The sequence below is a fragment of the Belonocnema kinseyi genome, chromosome 4 (genome assembly GCF_010883055.1).
Source record: "Belonocnema kinseyi isolate 2016_QV_RU_SX_M_011 chromosome 4, B_treatae_v1, whole genome shotgun sequence".
Classification (NCBI taxonomy): domain Eukaryota; kingdom Metazoa; phylum Arthropoda; class Insecta; order Hymenoptera; family Cynipidae; genus Belonocnema; species Belonocnema kinseyi.
The window spans coordinates 143,103,014-143,124,173 of record NC_046660.1 but is presented as its reverse complement, the minus strand read 5'-3'; the positions used below and the strand labels follow the sequence as shown (position 1 = coordinate 143,124,173).

The window sequence follows — 21,160 nt, the reverse complement described above, 5'->3', positions numbered from 1 at the left end:
AGAGCTCCAAGGAGATTATGTTGAAAAATAAAAAAAAATTTACCCAAAAAAATTGTTTTTATACTTCATTCTAAGGACTTATTGAACTACCCTCGTAGTTGTTGTAGAATATTGTATGTTTTTCTCAAGATGCTCTCTACCTGTTCCTTCCAGGACAAGGTATGGTTATATAAATATCCCAGATCCTTAACTACTTCCGAAAAAGGGATAGTGAGATTCTCGATATTGAGGGGTGGAAATGATGCCAGAGTCTCAAGCGACGGAGATGAAGTATGTCCAATAACAACTGACTGAGTATTGCCCGGGTTAAGAGTAAGCCCATTCTCCCAGGCCTAGAGGATAATGCGATCGATATCGTCCTGGACTAGAACAAGTAATCTACTTGGCGATGAAATTAGTCCCGATAAGTAAATTTTGAAATAGTCAGTAAATTTATGGTAGCTGCAATGTCGAAGTTCACTTCCAAGGTCAGATGTGAACAAATTGAAGAGGAGGGGTGCGAGAATGGAGCCCTGAGAAACGCCACACTCGCCCTCCCGCCATTCAGAAAGCCCACCACTACTATTAATAATTCTGTGAGAGCGTTTTTCAAAATAGAACTTAAACAATTTAATGACAGAGTTTGAGACTTTAAAAGACATCAACTTTTGTAGGAGTAACTTATGATTAATCATATCAAAAATCTTCAAAAAATCAAACAATACTACAATCGTGATCTCCCTATTGTCGATTCCTAACTTGAGATCCGTCGTTACTTTAAGAGAAGCAGTAAGAGTGTTATGTTTCGTTTGGAAACATAACGCGGCAAATAACAGCCTTTTTCCAGATATTAGAAAAGATACTGACCTGTAGGAAGCATTATAAATATTCAAAAGAATAGGAAAGATTATTGGATGGGTAAGTTTAATAATTTTGATTGAAATTTCATCAGTTCCAATGGCATTCGATTTAATTTCAAGTATTTTTTTCAAAAGTATTTCAGGTGCGATATCGCCGAAAAAAAGTCAGAGTCATTGAATGTTAAATTAGGAGAGGTAGTGGAAGATGATGATGATAAGCCTGGAACTGGAAATGTGAAAAAATTTTAAAGGATCATTAGGCGGGAAATTGCTATCTTTAGATTCGTGCTTTTTTGTCTCTATGTGCAATCTCGTTATAAGTGCATTGATTGAACGCATCTCGAATCATAGTTTGAACTAGCTTCCTAAGTTTACGAAACTGAGCTAGTATTATACTGCTTTTTGTTCTTTTTGCAAGTCTGCGCTTGGCATCATGGTCCCTCATCAGATTTTTAATTTGAGACGTGATTCAGGGGGCAGCTTTATTGATGTTTTTAGGGACGTATAGTCCAGAAAATTGGTCAAACGCCGAGACTAAATAATTAGTGAGAGCATCAATTTTACTATTTATATTTGTATCTAGTAATATTTTTTCCTAATCATACGTCATTAAATGTATTTGCATCAAGGTATCTGTTTGTACGGGTGGGTTTTCCATAAACTTCATTTCCTAATGTGTTATCAGATCTTTTGTAAACTAATACGTCCAACAAAGGCAACTTTCCGTTTTGTTCAATTTCAATGGTAAACTGGATATTAGAATGTAATCCATTGAAGAAATTTAATTATTCATTTAGTTTCTCTTGTCCATGTCGCCAGATGACAACAGTATCATCATCGTAATGGAACCAAAATTCCGGTTTAAGCTTGGCTTGGTTGAAGATTTTAGTTTCTAGTTATTCCACAAAGATATTGGCCATTACAGGTGAGATTGGGGATCATATTGCTGCCCCTACGGTTTGTTCGTAGAATTAGTTATTAAAAGAGAAGTAAATATTGTACCTTTTTAATAAAGTCAAATGAGTTTTGGCATGAGTGATAGAGTTTCCTGTAAAAGTATTTAGTTTTGTAGCGAGGAAGCGTGCTAGGTTATTAGTTGGTGAGTTTATTGCGCTGACGATCGGTCTTAGTGGGATGTTATCATTGTGCATTTTTGGAAGCCCGTAAAGGCTTGGATAGATGGGATTAGTAGATATTAATTTAGATATTATTTGGCTCTCAAGTTTAGAGACTTTGAGAAGGGTTTTTGTTTTACTGAATATTGTTTTTGTAGGGTCCTTTTTAAGGTTTGTGTATGTATCGTTAGTTACAAGGTCCATGATTTTGTTGTTATAGTCTTCTTTATTCATTATTACTTTATTATGTCCTTTAGATAAGGCTGAAATCATTTCATTGTTGAGAGGATGGTCAAAGATGTTTATTGTTGTATCTGTTAGTCGTCTTTGCCATGCTGGAAGTGATTTGTCAAATTTAATTTTTCATATTTCAGTGGAAAGCTCTTTAATCCGTTGGGATCGGTCAAAACATATGCGGTCCAATATAGACCAAATGTCAAATCTGAGGGTGTTTGATAGGAAAAGGTGAAGTTTTATTCGTTTTTTGGAGGTAGTGTGCAAGAGAAATTTTGTATGTCGTATTCTTTCTTTCAAGAGAAACAAACTTGTATTACGCAGAATTTATTCGGATTTAGATGTTCCGAAATTATTTTACAGATGTACGAATTTTCGGACCATTTTGTAGTCCCTGAACTGTTTCAAAAAAGCTAATGATGTTAGTAGCTTACCTTGAGAAGTCCTGAGCTTACTAAAGGTTTTGGAATTAGTAAGATACTCGTCCCGAAGAGTTCTTTAATAATAGATTTACTGTTTTCACGATGATTCATTTTGATAAAAAGATAGGGACAATGTATATAATACCCATCCGATTTGCCTTTTCGTTCTCCTGGGATAAAAAAAAGACTTGACTGGCCAATTAGGTTCAAACAGCCCCCACGGTAGGGCGCTCTGGCCAATCACAGGCATCGTAGAGAGTATACATAACAACAACATAACCTACTACCTCAGTTTTGGGTCAGCCCTGAAGAAGTGAACTGCAATGTTCACGAAAGGTCGGCAAAATTCGTAATTTTTTACACGATTGGAACCCGACATATCTCTTTTTCTTAGTTCTAGAATCAATATTATAGAAATATTTATTTTTTTAAATTGTGAAAAAATGCTCTGTAGCACCACTGAGATTCAACCCTAGGTCTTTCAGATTGCCAGTTTGATGCTCTAACCCACAAAGCAACGAAGAGACGAGAATATTTTCTTCACATTCCCTACGAATTCAATTCCAATGTCATTTCTTATACCTTTAAGATTTTAATTTTCCAAACATGAAAGTTTATGTTTTATTTTTGATCATAAGCTTTTTGACCAGGTAAAAGTATTAATAATTTTGATGTGAATTTTTTGACTAATGGTGTAGAATCAATATTTTTTTATATATTGATTTTTTTCAATAGTGAAAAAATGCTCTCTACCTCCGCTGGGATTCGAGACCAAGTCTTTCAGATTTCCGGTCTGATGATCTAACCCACTAAAATACAGAGAAACCAGAATATTTTCTTCACAACCTCTACAAGTTCAATTCCAATGTAATTCCTAATAATTGTAAGATTTCAATTTTCCAAACATGAAAGTTTTTAATATATACAGCTCAAAATTATTAATACATTTAGCTGGTAAAAAAACTTAATATCAAAAAGAAAATACCTATTTCAGATTACCTGGCAATCTGACATACCTGGGCTCGAATCCCAACGGAGTTAGAGAGCATTTTTCACAATTTAAAAAAATCAATATTAAAAAAGTACTGATTTTAGAACAGTAGACAAAAAATTAACATAAAAATTATTATAAATTTATCTGGCCAACAACCATTAAAAAAACATTCATAAAAATTATAATATTCCTTTAACTAAATTGAGGATCCCACCGCCACTTATAAACACAAGTTCTAATCAAATTCATTGCGTAAATGGCATCAATGTTTAGGGTAATTTAACATATAATAGGGCCTAAAATGATCTTTATTTTTTGTCCCCACTCCGATGTTACTAGATACTGGTAGACAAGTAACAGCTATTCCTGAAGTTTTTTACTATTATTTCTCCAAACGTAGTAAATTAGTTGAATTCACAGTATCCAATGTAGTTTTGACAACAACTATTGATAAAAAGCCAAACACTTTTAATAGTACCTAGATTGTCTAAAGCAGCGACTTTTGGAAACGAGTGGTTTCTTGGAAAAAAGGTAGCATTGATTATGAACACAGCTCAGTAACGGTAGCAGGGGCCCACGTTCAAAAATCTTTTATTTAATTCGACAGGATACCGTTTGAGAAACATTTGGAATGAAAAGGTACAGATGATAATTGAGAGGAAAGATCTCTTGAAGAGGAAGAGAGACAGCCAAGAGAATCTGGAGAAAATGGCGATAGAGTCCGTTAAAAAAAGCGTAAGAACACGTAGATCACCCCATTAAAAAATGGAGGGACAGTCGGAGAAGGAGGCTCGTGGGATGTTAATAGGCGAGATCATAGGATGGAGGGAAGACGTAAAGGAGTGTAAGGAGCAGATGTAATGTATGAGGGAGAACGTGAGGATCAGAGGTGAGAAGTGGGAAAAAGGAGGTAAAAGAGCTGAACGAGAAAGTAGAAGGATTATCAAGGGAGGTAGTGTCGGTAGGTAAGAAGAAAGAAGTTAAAATGAAGTATATGGAAGAGAGGATTAGTGTGTGGAAGGAAAGGACGGAAAAAGGAATAAGAAGGTCGAGGGCAAGTCGGAAATGGAAGTGGGTCGGTGACAGAAGGGTGGGCGAGATGAAAGGGATTTGGGAGAGGAGAATACGATAGAAGAGAAAGTGAGAGCGTAGAAATGAAAAGGAGGATAGGGCAGATAGGAAAAAAATAAGGACAATTTAGTTGGGAATGGAGAATAGAGAAGAAAGACAGGAAAAATAATATCATGATAAGGGGGTTGAAGCTTAAGAGCCGGGAAGAAAAGGAGGGTGTTGAAGTGCTGCTACAGAGCATAGGGTGGGTTAAAAGCACGGTAGGGAAAGTTATACTGGAGATTAGAAAGGAGAAGGAAGTGGCGGTTGTGGAATTGGTGAGCTGGGAAAAGAAATTGAGGGAAATGCGAAATAAAAAAGGGATCCATGATACAAAGGTCTTCATCGATCGCGATTTTACAAGGTAGAAAAGGAAGGTGCAGCTAATGTTAAACGACAGTGCTAGAAGGCAGAGCGGCAATTTTAGGGTATCAGAAAATAAATTCACACTGTTTATATACAGAAAAAAAGTTCGCCTGATATGTAGCTAAAAAAACTTCGGAGATCTCTTCGTAATGACTCTAGATGCTAGAAAATCACCATCCAGGAATCTGATCTCATCCTTTTTTTAAGATATCCGTTAAAGATTATTGATTTTTCCAAGAACGAAAAAGTGTTTAATAATCCCAGACGTAATAATGTATGCATGAGTAAGGATATATTAAATTTACATTGACACACACAGAGAGATGCACACACACACGCGCGCGCGTATAGATATCCATGTTAACTATAAAAATTACGAATGATTTAAATGTTCCATTTACTTTGCTTTTGGTATTCATGTGTATAACGTTCAGATAGTTGATAACTAACTAATCGATATTTCGCATTCGAGTGATAGTTTCTCCGCCTTTGATATTTTCATGTGTAAAGTCCGCGCTCCAGAAAGTGGACACGCGTTTATGTCGCTCTCTTTGTTGACATCTGAATTTTCCGCGCTGGGAGCAGTTTCCAAAAACAAACGATTTTTCGAGTCAGGCAATTATAGAATTTTCACTCAGTGTCTTGTTTAATGTCGTTATCGAAACATACATCTGAGTTTGTGGAAAAAAGTATTAAACGTTGTCGAAAAGTTACAATTATTTTTATTTAACAGAAACTCATCAAAAATTGATTAAAAAGCATATTAAGAAAAATAATAACTTGAAAAATGAAAGGTATCCCTTGAGTATATGTGCTACATGTCGTTAAGTATTACTTCAACATGAGAAAAATGATTTGAAGAGACCATTACCAACAATGCCTAACCATGAAAATATATTGTTACCTAAGATCACGAGGGTAAATAGTGCATTAATGGAAGTATGTTTAGCTTGTAATTGTTACATATGCTTTATTGGCAGATCCAAAACATATCCGCGGAACACAACATGAGTGAAAAAAGACGTAAGTGTTCAAATTATAGCTTCAAATGGATTTTATGGCTCGCAAAATTAAAAAATAATTTTACTTCCTAAAGTAAAAACTTCTGTTCAATCAAATACAATGAAAATTTGTTAAATATGTAAGACTAAAGTTCACAAACGTAAAAGGCATGCTTGTAGTAAGCAAGATCATGTAGCTCGAAAAAATGTTGCGACACTTGTAAATGAATTTCCAAATAACAGAATCTATTACGCTGAACACTGAATGACGCAGAAAACGAATATTTCTTTAAAAAAAAGTACTGCAGTCACATTTTTATCAAAAGGTTTAAATAATTTCCATACAAACACTGGATGTTTGATTCGACATATGAAGAGCTTGACTAATCTTATTCAACATTCTGCTGGTCGAAAGTCTGTACCTGCTCATTATTCACATGACGTTAGTGAACGAACAAAATTACTAAAATATATCTACAGTATTGATAGGTCACAATTTGATACTAAGAATTCTAATAAAAAAGAAATGAGACCTGACGTCTGGGCTGATGCTGAAAAACTGCTTGAAACTGTATTAGAAAGACGTAATTTTGTTGGTGAATATCTCGTTAAAGTAATGGCAGATGGTCGTCAGGTTTTTTTTTTTAAATTTGCTTGTCAATAATTCCTCACACACCAACTGAGACTGATTTGGAAAATGATATACCCAAAAAACAAAGAAGAATTGATTCTCAAAACAGTATGAAAACATCGAATGCAGAAACTATTCTATTCTATTCAATTTAGTAAACATTAATAATATTCCTTTCAAATTTGACTCTGATATCAAAATATTACTGATCGTGAATGGACAACAGACGGTAACATCAATGTATCCTTGTCCTTATTGCTTTATTGGTCTTCAAGATTTAAAGAAATTTGTTAACGAAAATCATGTGCCCGAGGCAGTGGTAGTTTTACCTCTTAAAACATTTGGTGATTTGAGTAAAGATTATGACAAGTTTATTTGTCTTGGCAAAAATAAAAAGTTAGCTAAGAACTGCCACAGTACTAGAAATGAGCCACTTTTCAAAGAAAAAGACGATTTGCTGATTCTTAGTAAATGTACAATTTCAGAACTTCATTTATTACAAGGGTGTCTAGTGTCTAGTGTCAAGGATGGTCTAGTGCACCTGGTCAGTCGAGAGAAAGCTCTTTTGTGACCTTTGAAACTAAAGTTAGTCTCAAAGAATTACACAGGCCCACAAACAAATAAAAGTGATCTGAACTGTGTACGAAACTAGTGTATCCTAATGTATTTTGAGCCGCTGAATCCGATTCCGACCTCAGAATTTAGATTTAACAGTAAAATTTTCCCCTAGCCTAGCGAAAAAGTGAAAAATCTAGCGAATTCTGAAATCAGTGAAGGTGATAATTGTAAAAGCAGAATGTCTGTAATTTGCCGATAATCGATGCACTTTAATGCATTTTGAGCCGCAAATCCGAAGTCGTAAATTCCCCTAGGCGTTAAATTTTTTGCCTAGCCTAGAAGAAAAACTTAAAATCAGGATAATTCTGGGACATGCTTATATAATATTTGTACGATGGCGAGGTGATACGAACCTTTATGTTTATTAAGAAGCTGAATTCAGAATCAATCTACAGGGTGTCACATTTCCCCTAGCCTATGGGAAATAGTATAAAATTAAGAAAAACTTAAGGTTCTACGCGGGGTATGTTCTTATACACTATGGTTGATTAAAGCTTGTGCTTACGAGAAATAGTGGAAATTTAGGATAAATATCAGCTTATGATTACGCATGTTATATTTCTACACACGAAAGTCTAGAAGCAAGTGAATGCAGTCTGCATAAAACCTAAGACTACTTTTTGAATTTTCACTTTTTCCCCTAAACTAGGGGAAAAGAGTATATCTCTAGAGACCTTTTGAGGCTACGCTTGTACTACAAAGGATCCTATATATTCCACCCATAGGAACTGACATAGGAACATGTATATAATCCTGTATAAGATCCTATATAGGTGCTTGTATTGAACTTTCCTTAATAAGGTACCCAATGGTACCTAATAGTACATGAGTAGTAGTAGCTAATGATACGTATGTCTCTAGGTCCTCCTGGAGGACCAGTAGGTGCGCAGCAGTAGGTGCCATAGAATAGTACTGCGCACCTGTATAGGGTCCCATACAGGAACACATACAGGATCCTACATAGGATCCTATACAGGAACCTATATAGGATCTTTCACAGGATCCTATGTCATTTCCTATAGGTGGCACCTATAGATGAAATATATAGGCTCCCGTGTAGTATCCTATACAGGATCCTATGTTAGATTCCTACCCTACCTAAGGGTGTTCCCGCGTTGTCGTCGCGGTAGGGCTTGATCTCTCCTCTAATGACTTCGGAAGCTATGCTGGCGATAGCGTAGCTAATGATAGGGCCTCCCAAGCAAGACAGGCAAAGAAGGAAGACGAAAAATACTAAGAAAAATACCTAGGGGAAGGAACCCCGAAATAAAACCAAACATGGTGGATGTTGATAAAAACAATATATCCCAAGTGAGAAAAGATCTCACCGTCGATTCCGATCGGGTGCAAGCCCCGGTGGTCGACGCAGGCTCCGCGGATTGGGGGGGGGGGGATCACACAGCTTGTCGGTGAAGGAGATGGAGGTTCTGGCGGGAATGGATTCTTTTGTGAGGACACCACCCAGAACTAGGTCCTTTTCGGTGCAAGAGGCGACACACCAGACAAAACGAATAAGGCAAGGTAGCACTCCAGAAGTGGAAAGAACCACGACCGAGGAGAATGCTGAAGCCTGCCAGCAGTTTACGGAGAGAATGAACCACCAAGTTATCAAGATGGAGAAGCTTCTAAGGGTGCCCTACAAGCTCAAAAAAGAGATCTGCGAGATCAGCAGCTTTCTGGCGTACGAAGTGGAGATTGTACGTATGATGGGGCTTCAAAGGTGGTTGAAGAATATCGGCGATGGTTCAAAAGAGGCGGTAATAGAGAAGGTGGGCTAAGAGATTGTGCGACTGCGTCTTCAGGTTTGTGACCTGAAAGCGAAATGCCAAAGTCTCTTGGAAAATCAGCGGCTCAAGGTTACGGCAAGGGAGCCGACACCGCCCCAACAGGGGAATCTGGGAAGATCCCGGCCCCGAAGAAGTCCAAAACCCAGGTTGAGGGTGAGTGGACCGAGGCCCCAAGTAGGAGAAAAAAAAGCAGCCGCCAAAAACTGAAGGAGAAAAAAAGGAGGAAAGAACCAAAAAGGATCCAGAACGGGAGAAAGAACCCTGTCGACCATAAAGGCGAAGAAGGAGAAAAATTCCCAGAGGCAACTGCCACCAAGCCTGCTGCTGGGAAGAAATATGCGGTTGTGTTGAAGGAAGTCCAGGCGAACGTTCAGCCTGAAGACCACGGTGTTTTTGTCAAAGCCATCAGGCAGTCCTCTTGGAGATAACGGTGGCGTTCGTCACCTCGTGCCAAGAGCCAAAATCGTGATTTACGACCTCGTGGAAACTACAGACGTGGTAGATATTGAGAAAGCTCTAAATCCGGTTCTAGGGGAGCACAGTGTGCTCCTTCTACGATCAACCTGACAAGGAGTAACAACTGGGGCTATTTCCTAGCATTCGTTGAGCTGGACGCAGTCTATGTCAGAAAGCTGGAGGTCACTGGCTGACTAAAGGTCGGGTGGTTATACTGGAGGGCCATAAGTAATGCGAAAGCGGTTTCCGGGGTCGCTGGTAGACGCGGGAGGAGGGGTTTTAGTTGGTAAAAATCCGACACTGCCCAGACTTGAGCTGGGTGTCTTTTGAAGATTTCCCCTCCTCATACAAAAAAAAGTTAGATTCCTATATAGAAATTTTCAGAAAGGTAGGCGACCCGAGATACATACATACATACTACTTAATGAACATAAAGGTTCGTATAAACTTGCCATCGTGCACATATGAAATAAGCAGGTCCCAGAATTCTCTTCATTTTAAGTTTTCCTACTAGGCTAGGGAGAACATCTGACGCCTAAAGGAGTTTCTGAAGTTGGATTTTGTTTCAGCGGTTTAAAATACATAAAAGTGCTCAAAATACAAAAGGATACACTAGTCTCTTACACAGTTCAGACAACTTTTTTTTTGTGGGCCTGTGTTATCATGAAGAGGTATTTGAAGGAATTGCATCCAGAAAATTGTTAAGAGAAGCTGATAAACTCTTTGATCGAGAAATTTATGTAGATGTCGGTCCACTTGAAATCATACCCTATGTCACTGAATTTAAAATAATAGGTAAATATGTTAATTCATGTTTTTCGGTCAAGCGACTTGATCAGATTGCAGAATTACGAAAGCTAATTAAAGAATTGCACAGGGCATTGTTAAGCACAAATACAACCGAAACCCTGAAAATGAATGTCCTGATGCAGCACATGACACAATGCCTAGAACTATTGAATACCCAAAGTTTAGGCTTATGCCTTCATATCCGCAAAGACTGAAGAATGCCAAAGTTGAGTTCCTATCTCTTCATATGTAAAGTGCAGATATAAATAGTAATGATTTCTGTGAAACTAAAAAGAATTATATTTATATATTATCAGATCAGCTTTTGTCAGGGTGATTTTCTAGCATCTAGAGTCATTATAAAGAGATCACCGCAGCTATTTTAGCTATATATCAGACAAACTTTTTTTCCGTATATAAACACCGTGTAAAATAGATGAGAAAATCTGGGTGTGTGAAGAGGAGGAAGAGGTGTTGAAGGATAGGGAAGTTTGTTTCGTTGGAGGTAGCGAGGCAGGGGTGAATCATGGTGGAAGTGTAGTGAAGATGCTGTACTGGAACGTAGCAGGGGCAAAGAAGAAAGATGAGGATTTCTGGGGGTATGTCCAAGAATTTTATATTGCACCACTGGTAGAGACGTGGGTGAAGAGAAAGAAACGGGATGGAATAGAGATAAAGCTGCCACGGGGGAGAGAGATGCTAATAGCGCCACTGTTTAGGAAAGGAGATGAGGATAGGCAGGAAAATTATAGAGGAATTACTCTAATGAATATGGCGTACAAAGTATAAGCGATGGTGTTGGCTGAGGGGTTTGCGGAAGGATGTAGTGGGAAAAGAAATATTGCTGGAGACACAGGCGAGCTTTAGAGCGGGTAGGAGCACTATCGACAATATCTACGTTCTGCAGCGCCACCTGGATAGAGAATTAGCGAGGAAGAGGCCAACAATGTACGCTTTTTTGTGGATCGCAAAGGCCCGTATCCTTAAATAGGTAGGGGGAGGTTGTGAGAGGCGATGGAAGCGAGGAGAGTAGAGAGAGGCCTGATCAAGAGAGTAAGGAAGGTATATGAAGACGAAAGATCGGATGAGAGGAGGAGAGGGGATTTCGGATGGTTTCTGAATAGATAGGGGGTTAAGGCAATGGTGTCCGCCTAGCCCAACGCTCTTTGCGATTTTATTCATGGATACGGAAAGTAAACTAGCGGCTGGAGTGGTAGGAGGAGTTAGGGTTAAATCACTCGCTAGCGAAGAGCGAGGAGGCCTTAAAGGAGATGGTGAAGAGGGGTAGATAGATACATTCGCGTTTCAGTAAAATGGAGAATGGATGATTATATAAAAGAGATAAGATGGGTAAATGTGGTTTGAGTCGCTGATGATCGGGGTCTTATTTTATGGAGGGAAGGTGTAGGGTTGGAAGGAAATTAAGGAGGTAAATAGGATACAAGAGAGGTGTGTAAAGTGGACATTGGGGTAAGGAAGGAATACGCCTAATTATATTGCCAGAAGGGAGGTGGGGTGAATGAGCTCAGCGATTGTAACGCGAAGTCGAGCGTGTAAATATAAAGAGAAATGTTTGGAAGAGGGGGGAAGTGGGCTACTTTGGAAACTTTGGTGAGGGGAGAACCGAAGAGGGGGTGGGAAGATGGAGGTTGAAAGGGCAAGGCATTTTTGAACGAATGCACTGCAATATTTTTGTGAAAAAGGAGAGAAAGGGAGTCAGGTGCTTATAGTGAGGATGAGATATTGGTGCATAGAGGATTTTAAAAGGTTCTGGCCTCGTAGGGTTAAGAGGATGTGAGTTGTGCGGAAGGGGGAATGCAAGAGTGGAGCATGAGTGAAAGGGGTTTCAGATGAGACGGAGAAGAGAAGGATATACGAAGAGCATAGGTAAAGGAAGGATTGTAAGTAGGAGGAAGTGTTTGTAAGTAAAATTTAAATATTTTAAATACTTGATAAGTATTAGATATTAGCTGTGGAGGCAGCGTTTGGCAATGCGAGGCAAAGCGAGAATCATGCATATGTGCGAAGCGAGGAAGGCAAGGCGATAAGAGCGAGTGGTCTTGAAGATAAGGTGTGGCTGGATGTAAGTTTTAAAGAGATAGAAAAATCTGTAAAAAATTGAAATGTAAGCAAGTCGATTTTTTAGGTCAAGCAGACTGAAAAATAAACATTTATCTTTCTACCCCTCCATGAGTCTATCCATCCATCCATCCATCCATTCATCCATCCATCCATCAATCCATTCATCCATTTATCCATCCAACCATCCCTCTGTCTACCCATCCACCGATCCTTCTATCCAGACCAGCAGGCTGAAAAATAAGCCTTTATCTCTCTATCTGTTCATCAATCAATCCCTACATCCATCTATCCATGCATCTATCCGTCCTTCCATTTAACTATCTATCTATATTTCTACCTAAGGTTGTTTCCGCGTTGTCACGGTGATAGGGATGATCACTCCTCGGATGACTTGAGCGACTATGCTGGCGATAGGTTAGCTACTGGAAGGGCCTCCTAATTCAAAGAACGAAGTGGAGAGGGCCTAACACGAACACCTAGACAGGAAGCCCGAATTAAAACCAGTCATGGCGAGCGTTAATAAAAACAATATACCCCAAGTGAGATAAGATCTCACTGTCGATTCTGATCGGGTGCAAGCTTCGGTAGTTGACATCGGCCCACGAATTTTTTAGGTGGGGGGGGGGGGGGAATAACACAATTTTTCGTTGGGGGAGATAGAAAATCTGGTGGGAATGGACTCTTTTGTAAGGACGCCACCCAGAACTAGGACACTTTCTTTATATGATGAGATGCATAGAACCAAGTAGAAGAGATGAGGCAGCACTCCAAAAGCGGGAAAAACCATGACGCAGGAGAATGCAGAAACTTGTCAGCAATTTATGGAGTGTGACCAACTAAGTAATGAAGATCGAGAAACTTCTGAGGATGGCCTACAATCCAAAAAAGGAAATCTGTGAGATCAGAAGCCTTCTAGCTCGAAAGCTGGATGGACGAAGAGAAGGTGCGTCTTCGTCTTCAGGTTGCGGACCTGAAGGTGAAATGTCCGAGTCTCTTGGTGAAACAGTGGCTTAAGGATGCAAGAAGGGAGCCAGAAACAAACACTGCTGCTGCGAAGAAGTAAACGGACGTCTTAAAGGAAGTCCAGGCTAGTGCCAAGCCTGGCGATCATGGCGTTTCTTTCAAGGCTAAAAGACACACAAAAACTGGCGATGTGCTTGTAGAGCTCAAAGCCCCAAAGGAGGACAGGTAGCGCTGTGGAACTGTTCTTTCAGGGCTCATTGAGAGAACAGTGGTGTTCGTCAATTCGTTCCGACAGCCAAACTGGTGATCTACGACCACGTGGAGACTACCGAGATCGTCGATACTGATGAAACTTTCAGGACGGCCTTAAAAGAGCACATTGGTGATCCTCGTACAATCAAATTGCCTTAAGGTCCGGTGGGCATATTGCCAGTTGAAATCGCACGGTGCCGGAACCCGATGTAACCGTTGTTAAATCCCTGGCACATTGCTCGGGAATGAACCGGAAAAGACCACAGTGACAATTCCCGCAGGTGTGGTCCGAAGGGCCATACTGCGGCGCAGTTCCAGAGTAAGGTATCTCCACACCCGCCTACAACATTAAAAGAAAACCTGAAGGGTTTTCTTAATGGAGTTAGCCGTAGGGCTATGAATAGTAGGTGATGACTTTCGACAAACATGCGTCCATGGTCAAGGTCCATCTCGGAATCTCTTTAATAGATTCGATACCCACCTTTAATGATTATAACATAAATGTGCTTTCTCTAGATGGCGCTCATACGACGTATGATGTGATCACATATAAAACGAGGACTGATGATCAGACAACGAGAGATCTGATTTCGATTCAATGTGCCATGGTAAGATTGTTTAAACTCGTCAAAATATAAAATCTGTTAATTTTTAGGTTATTATAGTAAATTGTGCTTTATTTATAATATTTTAACTTTTTCATGTGCACTTTGAACTTTTAATGTATAAAAACTTATATTGTGTTAAAGAAGTATGTCCTGTAGTCGTATAGTTTTATAATTGAATCTCTTTTCATGTCAAATTAGATAATAGTCGTAATCGAAGACAGACTTCTGTCGTTATAATTGATAAAATTGAACATAATTGTGGTGGAAGATTTATTTGAAGCATTTATTGATTTTTTAATAAATTAATGCTCCATTTGATTTATAATATTTTTTGTTTCATCCAAATGGCGCCGCTTAAAAAAACATCTGGGTCGTTTTGATCCCCGAAGAGAACTGAGAGTTACTATCTCAGCAAAAAATTGTGTATCAAGATGTTTTTATTAATTTGGACTAGCTTTCCGTGCTGATTACAAATATGTTGTGTGCTTCTCTAAGAAATGATGTATAATACCTTATGCTTAAAACAATTTTATTTATCTTTCCTAATTTTGCCATAAATATATTGTTTATTAGATTAACTATAATATATACATTATTCTTTTAAATAATTACATCTGAAAAAATAATTTACGAAAAAATGCAAAAAAGTCTTCAACAATTGTCCAATAACCGTACGTACGTGACAGCGACTCTATAGATTGAAAATTGAGGAGGTGACACGCAAAAGCGCACAAGTCACGGGTCCGTAATGTTTAGCTCAATTTTGACTATTTTTATTGCATTTATTATTTTTTATTGCAATAATAATTGCATATTTAAAAACGGCACTTTCAAGTGGTTTTAATTTTTTCAAGTAAACAAATGAACAAATCTTTATTTACAACGCGTGATTTTGTAGATAATTATAGGAACTAGATTTTTTAACTACACTTTTTTCCTGAAAGACATATAGGTTACTTGCAATTAACAAAAAAACTTGTTTTTGCAATCTTTGACCACTGTTTACACAAACAGTGCTTCCAACACCATGGTCGCAAAAATATAGGCTTTTGACTTACATGCTAGCACTTAAAAAATCCGAGGTCAAATTTCAGATACCATTTATTTCTCCAAAAAACAAGAGAAACTGTACTATTAATTTGAGCAAATATATGCTGTGTTTAACGTGATCTGAAACACGAAACCCCTACCTTTGACGTCAATGGGGGTTCCTTGCTGAGTTCAAAACTAAACTCACTTAATTCAAAAGTGACAATCAGGTGAAACCACTAAATTCATTGAGTTTAGAGTGAAGTCGGATTGTAAAAATCAGCCTGATTAGCACAGTTAATGGGTAAATTAACGTGGCCGCTAGTGTTTGGACTAAGTAGAACGTATTTTGGCGTTTATTATTTTAATAGTATTTATAAAGTATGAAGGAAGGAACAAAAAGTTATTAAAAATGTTTAGAATTTCACTAAAACAAATATTTGTAAAGTGTGACAGTGTGAAAGTACCACAAGTCGACATGTGGATTGTCACATCATTAAAAAAATATATATCGCAAGACATTTCTGCTTCATTTTTCATACAAAATAACATTATTTTTCGCAAAGTACCATATAGTATAACTAGACTTTTAAGTTGAATCTCTCGTAAGTTTGGGCATGTAGAAAATAAAAATCGAAAAATGTGAGTCCCCAAATATATACCTCGGTCCTTTTAGTAAATAATATCTGGTATTTATAATGTTGAAAATAAAACGAAAAATATTGCAGAAGGGGAAAAAATTGAAAAATTGTATACCACGTAAAACTAAAAAATTATACTAACCTTTTTACTATTCACTATAGTGTTATCGCGGTAGCTTCTGTTGAGGTTAGCTGATCTCACATGGCGTACTTGACTAACATCGTTGGTAAATGACGTGATTAAAACCTATGCAAAAAAATTAACTTACATATAAATATAAAATAATCTACTTGCATTAAAACTACCAATGTAACTTGAAAATGCAACAAAACTCGGATAGAAAGGATAAATAAAACTATATAGGCCTAATTATTAAAAAACGCAGAATAGATATCTAATTAAAGCAAAAAAAAAAACAAATTTCTCATGGTTGACAAACAAACTGTACTCTTCAGGACGGTTAAGGGAGATACAAATAAAAAATACAAGTTTATTCGTTATAATTGATATTGCCCCCTTGAAAGTACTCCCCATCGACTGCAACGCACTTATGCCAGCGCTTGATTAAATCATCGAAACATTTTTTATAATCGGTTTGTGGTATATCCATCAGAGTCATCTTCGATTTTTTTATGAATCCGGTGGTTGTTGGATGGTATTCGTTTCTTTTTTTCCCAAATGCTCACCGATAACGACGGCATTGTGCAAATTCGATGACATTTTTTTGCTGTGAAAAATCGAAACCACACACAAAGATAGATGTACATAATACGGCGTCACTTCAACAAATTTCAAGCTATCAAGCTGAAAATTTGACAAAACGTCAATGACGTCAATCGCCACACGATGACGAGTCCTAAAACTGTTTGATCAAGATGGTATGCCTATATCACATTTCTCAAGGTTTCTCAATCGCACAGAAAAGGCCAAATTCTGGCAAAAATTCAAGCTTTCGTCAGATATGCCAATATGGAGGCCAAAATTAATTTTGTTAGGAGATTCGTATAAAACTGGGTACAGAAATTTTCTTTCTTATCGCTAATGTCGAGTCTGACCTCAAAAACCAAGAATTAAAAACGGCGTAGTCTATTTGCCGGTCAAAATAATTTTTGTTAAGATTAACATGCAACTTGGTACATATATGTTTTTTGGTTCGCTGATGCAGAATCTGAAGTTAAAAATAAAGAATTCGAAATAGCGGACCCAATACAGAGGCCAACTTGATTTTCTTTATATATGATCATGTTGTTTTGTTCGCGGTGGTTTTTTGGTTTGCTGGTGTCAAATTAAATGTCAAAAATTAAGAATTATGCATAGTGGAGCCAATATGTCGAACAGCCGAAAACAGCCTTTTCAGCAAACGAGAGGGCAGATGAACTGGCTTGAAATGGAGCCCTGTACCCGAGTTAAATTTAGGTATACTACCATAGTGGAATAGAGCTCACACAATATCTTTTTACGTTAATCTCGTCATCATGTGCGGGACTATACGTTTGATTCTGCAAGAACTTGTCCTTGTTGGTGTTCCAGTTTTATCCCAAGAAGGACGTTTGTTGTTTTCAAATATCCAATTCGCCAAAAGTACGAGCATTTACTTCGAAAAGTTGACTCTATTGCAATATCTAACAGCGATATGGAGATCCACGATTTACTTAGAGACGAACCAGCCGCAGCAGTTCTTCGGAAAATATATCAACAAAATCCAAACAGCTAGAGAATTGTGCAAACTTGTGCAACTTACTCTCTCTCTCTCTCTCTGCGATGAACTACTCGATTGAAATTATCTGTAACGAAAGATATATATGGCAAGCCTTCTAATTAATAAAATAAAAGATGCAGTAAATGATCTGATACATCGTACAGATGAATGAATGCATGAAAGATATGAAAACGAAATAGAACATCTGAATAAAGAACAGAATACTATATCCAAACTCATGGGTGAGCAAATGCATATAGTAAGATCGGAAGTTCCGAAATTTTATTATATGGCGGAACAGCGAGATGTAAAATTAGTCCAACTAAAAACGCAAATTGCTACTATTTCAAGCAATGTTAATTCGCTGGAAGTATTGTTAGCCCGTCAAAATTACACTGAAATCTTGGAAAAACATCCATCATTTTAGGATCCGGCCTAGACGAGTACCAGAAGTCTATGGAACAAGCGATATCAGTGATACAATCCGCCAGAGAAGGAAGATTGAATCCAGCATTAATCAACAATAAACAATTATCCATTATCGCGAGAGAGGCCCAGGATCATGTACCGGATTTAGAGTCTCCCGTTCCACTTCCTCAAGTAAATTTACCTGATCTGGCTCGCATCTCAGCCGTATCGCTGCAAATGCAGAATGAAAAATTGATGGTGGCCTTGATTATCCCACTATTAAAACGAAAAAGAAATATACTTACTCAATTGCATGAAATAAGTCAACAGGTGGTAGACAACCAGAATGGAACAGGCCGAGCCTATATTCTACCTCGGACTCGTTATTTGGCAATGGATGATAAAAAAGACACTACCTTCACCTTGAGAAGAACATCCCCTAAGCTTGTGGATTACTGCGTAGAAGGCATATTTGTCATTCTACGCAAGCGGTTTATGATACCACAATAGTCGAAAGTTGCGAGAACGAACCTTAAAAACACCCCTCTACTTCAGTCTTGCGTAGCTGTGACATACGTATCTCGTTTGATGAGCAACCTTACTGGATTTCCATAGTATCATTAGGAAGATTTTGATACTGCTTGGTAAACCCAGAGACAGCCTAGTTGAACTGTACCGAAAGAATATTGCAGGAGATTGAGATAACAGGCACTGGTTTATTACAACTAGCACGTCGGTGCACCCTGAAGACAGAGAGCATCTCATTGTCAGCAATTATGATAAAGGAAGATATGCAGGAATACATTTACGATCCAGAAATACACCTTGATGTCATTGAATTTTCCCCTGTCATGCTGAAGCATCGTGAAGCCTTGATACACCAACTAAACACCAGAAGAAATATCCAAGTACAACCCTTCCCATTATAGACATGACAGAAGATTATGACATACTAAGGAAGGAACCCCGTAGCCTGGGCATCGTTATAACCGAGTTCACGACGTTCGAGGTGTATAAAAAGCGTAATATAAGCTTTGCTCGTCAAGTTCAAATTTTTAACAATTGATGAATGAAATTAATTAAATGAAACGAATTGCACTTTCAGTAATTTGTATCCAACTACGCACGTGTTCAGATAGCATTCTTACAAGTGTACGCGTGCAGTTATGCGAAGTTTTACTTAAGAAAATCATATAATTTTTCCTAATAATTTTGTTATCAATTTAATGTTCTCTAAGATGACTTTCAAACATGGCCAGGAAATCAACTCAACGGAGACATGTGTCTAATTTTTCCTCCAGGTGTATCATCAAATTGATTAACCTCAATGATTTTTTTTTAAACTAAATGAGCCAGGGGATGATATTTCAACATCCCACCCTCAAATCACTCCTGCAGTAACTTCGATCTAAATTTTCCGAGAGAAATACTAGGATTTCTTGCCATATTTTACACAATCATCAAATTGATTAGCCCCACTGAATTTTTAAATAGCTCAGTCAGCCAGAAGCTGATTTTCTCATATCTCCAGGAAACCACTCCTACCGGGATACATGCCTGCAATTACCTCCATGTGTATGAGGAATTTTTTTATATTACATTCTTACGGAAATCCCAAATTTCGATAATGATCAAAGTCCTTATGATTTTTTTATATAGTCAGTAAACTGACGGTTGATATTAACACCCCCCCCCCCCTGAGACGCAGTTTACAGTAAGTTTGACCAAATTTTTCTTAGAGCATTGCTAGGATGTGTAGGGGTGTTTGGGAAGTGGATGCTGAAACATCATACACTGAGTCATTTAGTTTTTAAAAAATCATTAAGGCTCATCAATTTGATAATTCTGTAAAATATAGCAAGAAATCCTAGCATGTTCTCAGGAATATTTGGATCAGCCTCACTGATGCAGCAGTGGTTTTTGAGGGGTAGGGTTGTTGGAATATCATATCTCAGATTACTAACTTCTAAAAATTCGTAAGGATTGTGACTATTATGGTAATTTTTAGATTTCCATAAGTGTGCAATGTAAAAATATCGCTAATACACCTGAAGTCAAATTCAGACATATGCTTCAATTGGGATGGTTTCCTGGGGATTTTCTAACATCATATTCGAGAGCATTAAGTTGATGAAAAAATCATTTAGATAAACCACTTTGAAGATTGCGAAATCTTAGATTTCGTTTTTTTGTAGAAAAAATTGAAAATTGCGAGATAGATGCAAAGTGTAATTTTTAATTAAAAAAGAACAAAATTGATCACATTTGAAATACAACAATTAACAAAACCAGAAAATATACAACCCAATTTTTTTTCTCACGCAATTTTAAAATTAATAGTATATTACATCACAAGTAGGGTTAAGCACGTATTTACCGCGGGGGGGGGGGGGGGGGGGGGGGGGGGGGGGGTGTTCACAGGAAGAGCAATAAAACCATGGCCTTTAAGTATTGAATTCCCCGTATTAAGACGTGTGTAACCCTCAAAGTGATTTAAGGTACTTATTCAAAACCACTATAGTATGTCATGAATAGAGCCCCCTGAAAAGTGAGCATCCGAATACCCTTCACAGAGATGATGCGAAAAAGCCCGATGAAGTGAATGTTTTTTGATAATAATGATGATCACAGCTCATATTTAACGTTAGATTTTTGGGGTACTAAATCTTGCTTTGCTTCTTTCACATCATCATTTATATCGAGCGGTGGGATTTTAGTTGTTTCTTTCTATGATTTTCAGTGTAAGAAAATTTACTGATAATTGAAAGTTTCATGGATTCTATTGTTGTTGGTATGGTTGTAGATGGAAACATGCGATTGGTGTGGGTCGTATTTGTTTAAGACGTGAATGGCAATCTCGTATGGCGTGATATTTGAAAGCAGTTACATAACATCATTATATACCAACAGCCCAAAAATCGGCGCTATAGTAGAGTTTCACTATATATATATTTGATTAGTTTTATTATTATTTTATTATTATTATTATTATTATTTTATTATTATTGATATAGTTTTGATTCCTCTAGAATCAAACCGAAGGGCCTATGACAAAGCCACCGAACGCGTCCTCGGGTTGCGGATAGAGGGTCCATGTACCAAGGGTTTCTGCTGA

General features: G+C 37.7%; 1 protein-coding gene across 1 annotated transcript in view; it reads right to left on the bottom strand.

The window, feature by feature from the left end:
- Window positions 1-21,160, bottom strand: part of LOC117171548 (ATPase H(+)-transporting accessory protein 2) — a 125,771-nt gene that overhangs the window by 52,601 nt on the left and 52,010 nt on the right. Inside the window, exon 5 of the mRNA XM_033358967.1 lies at window positions 16,080-16,184. Within this exon, the coding sequence (XP_033214858.1) occupies window positions 16,080-16,184 (105 nt within the window). The remainder of the gene's footprint in view (window positions 1-16,079; window positions 16,185-21,160) is intronic.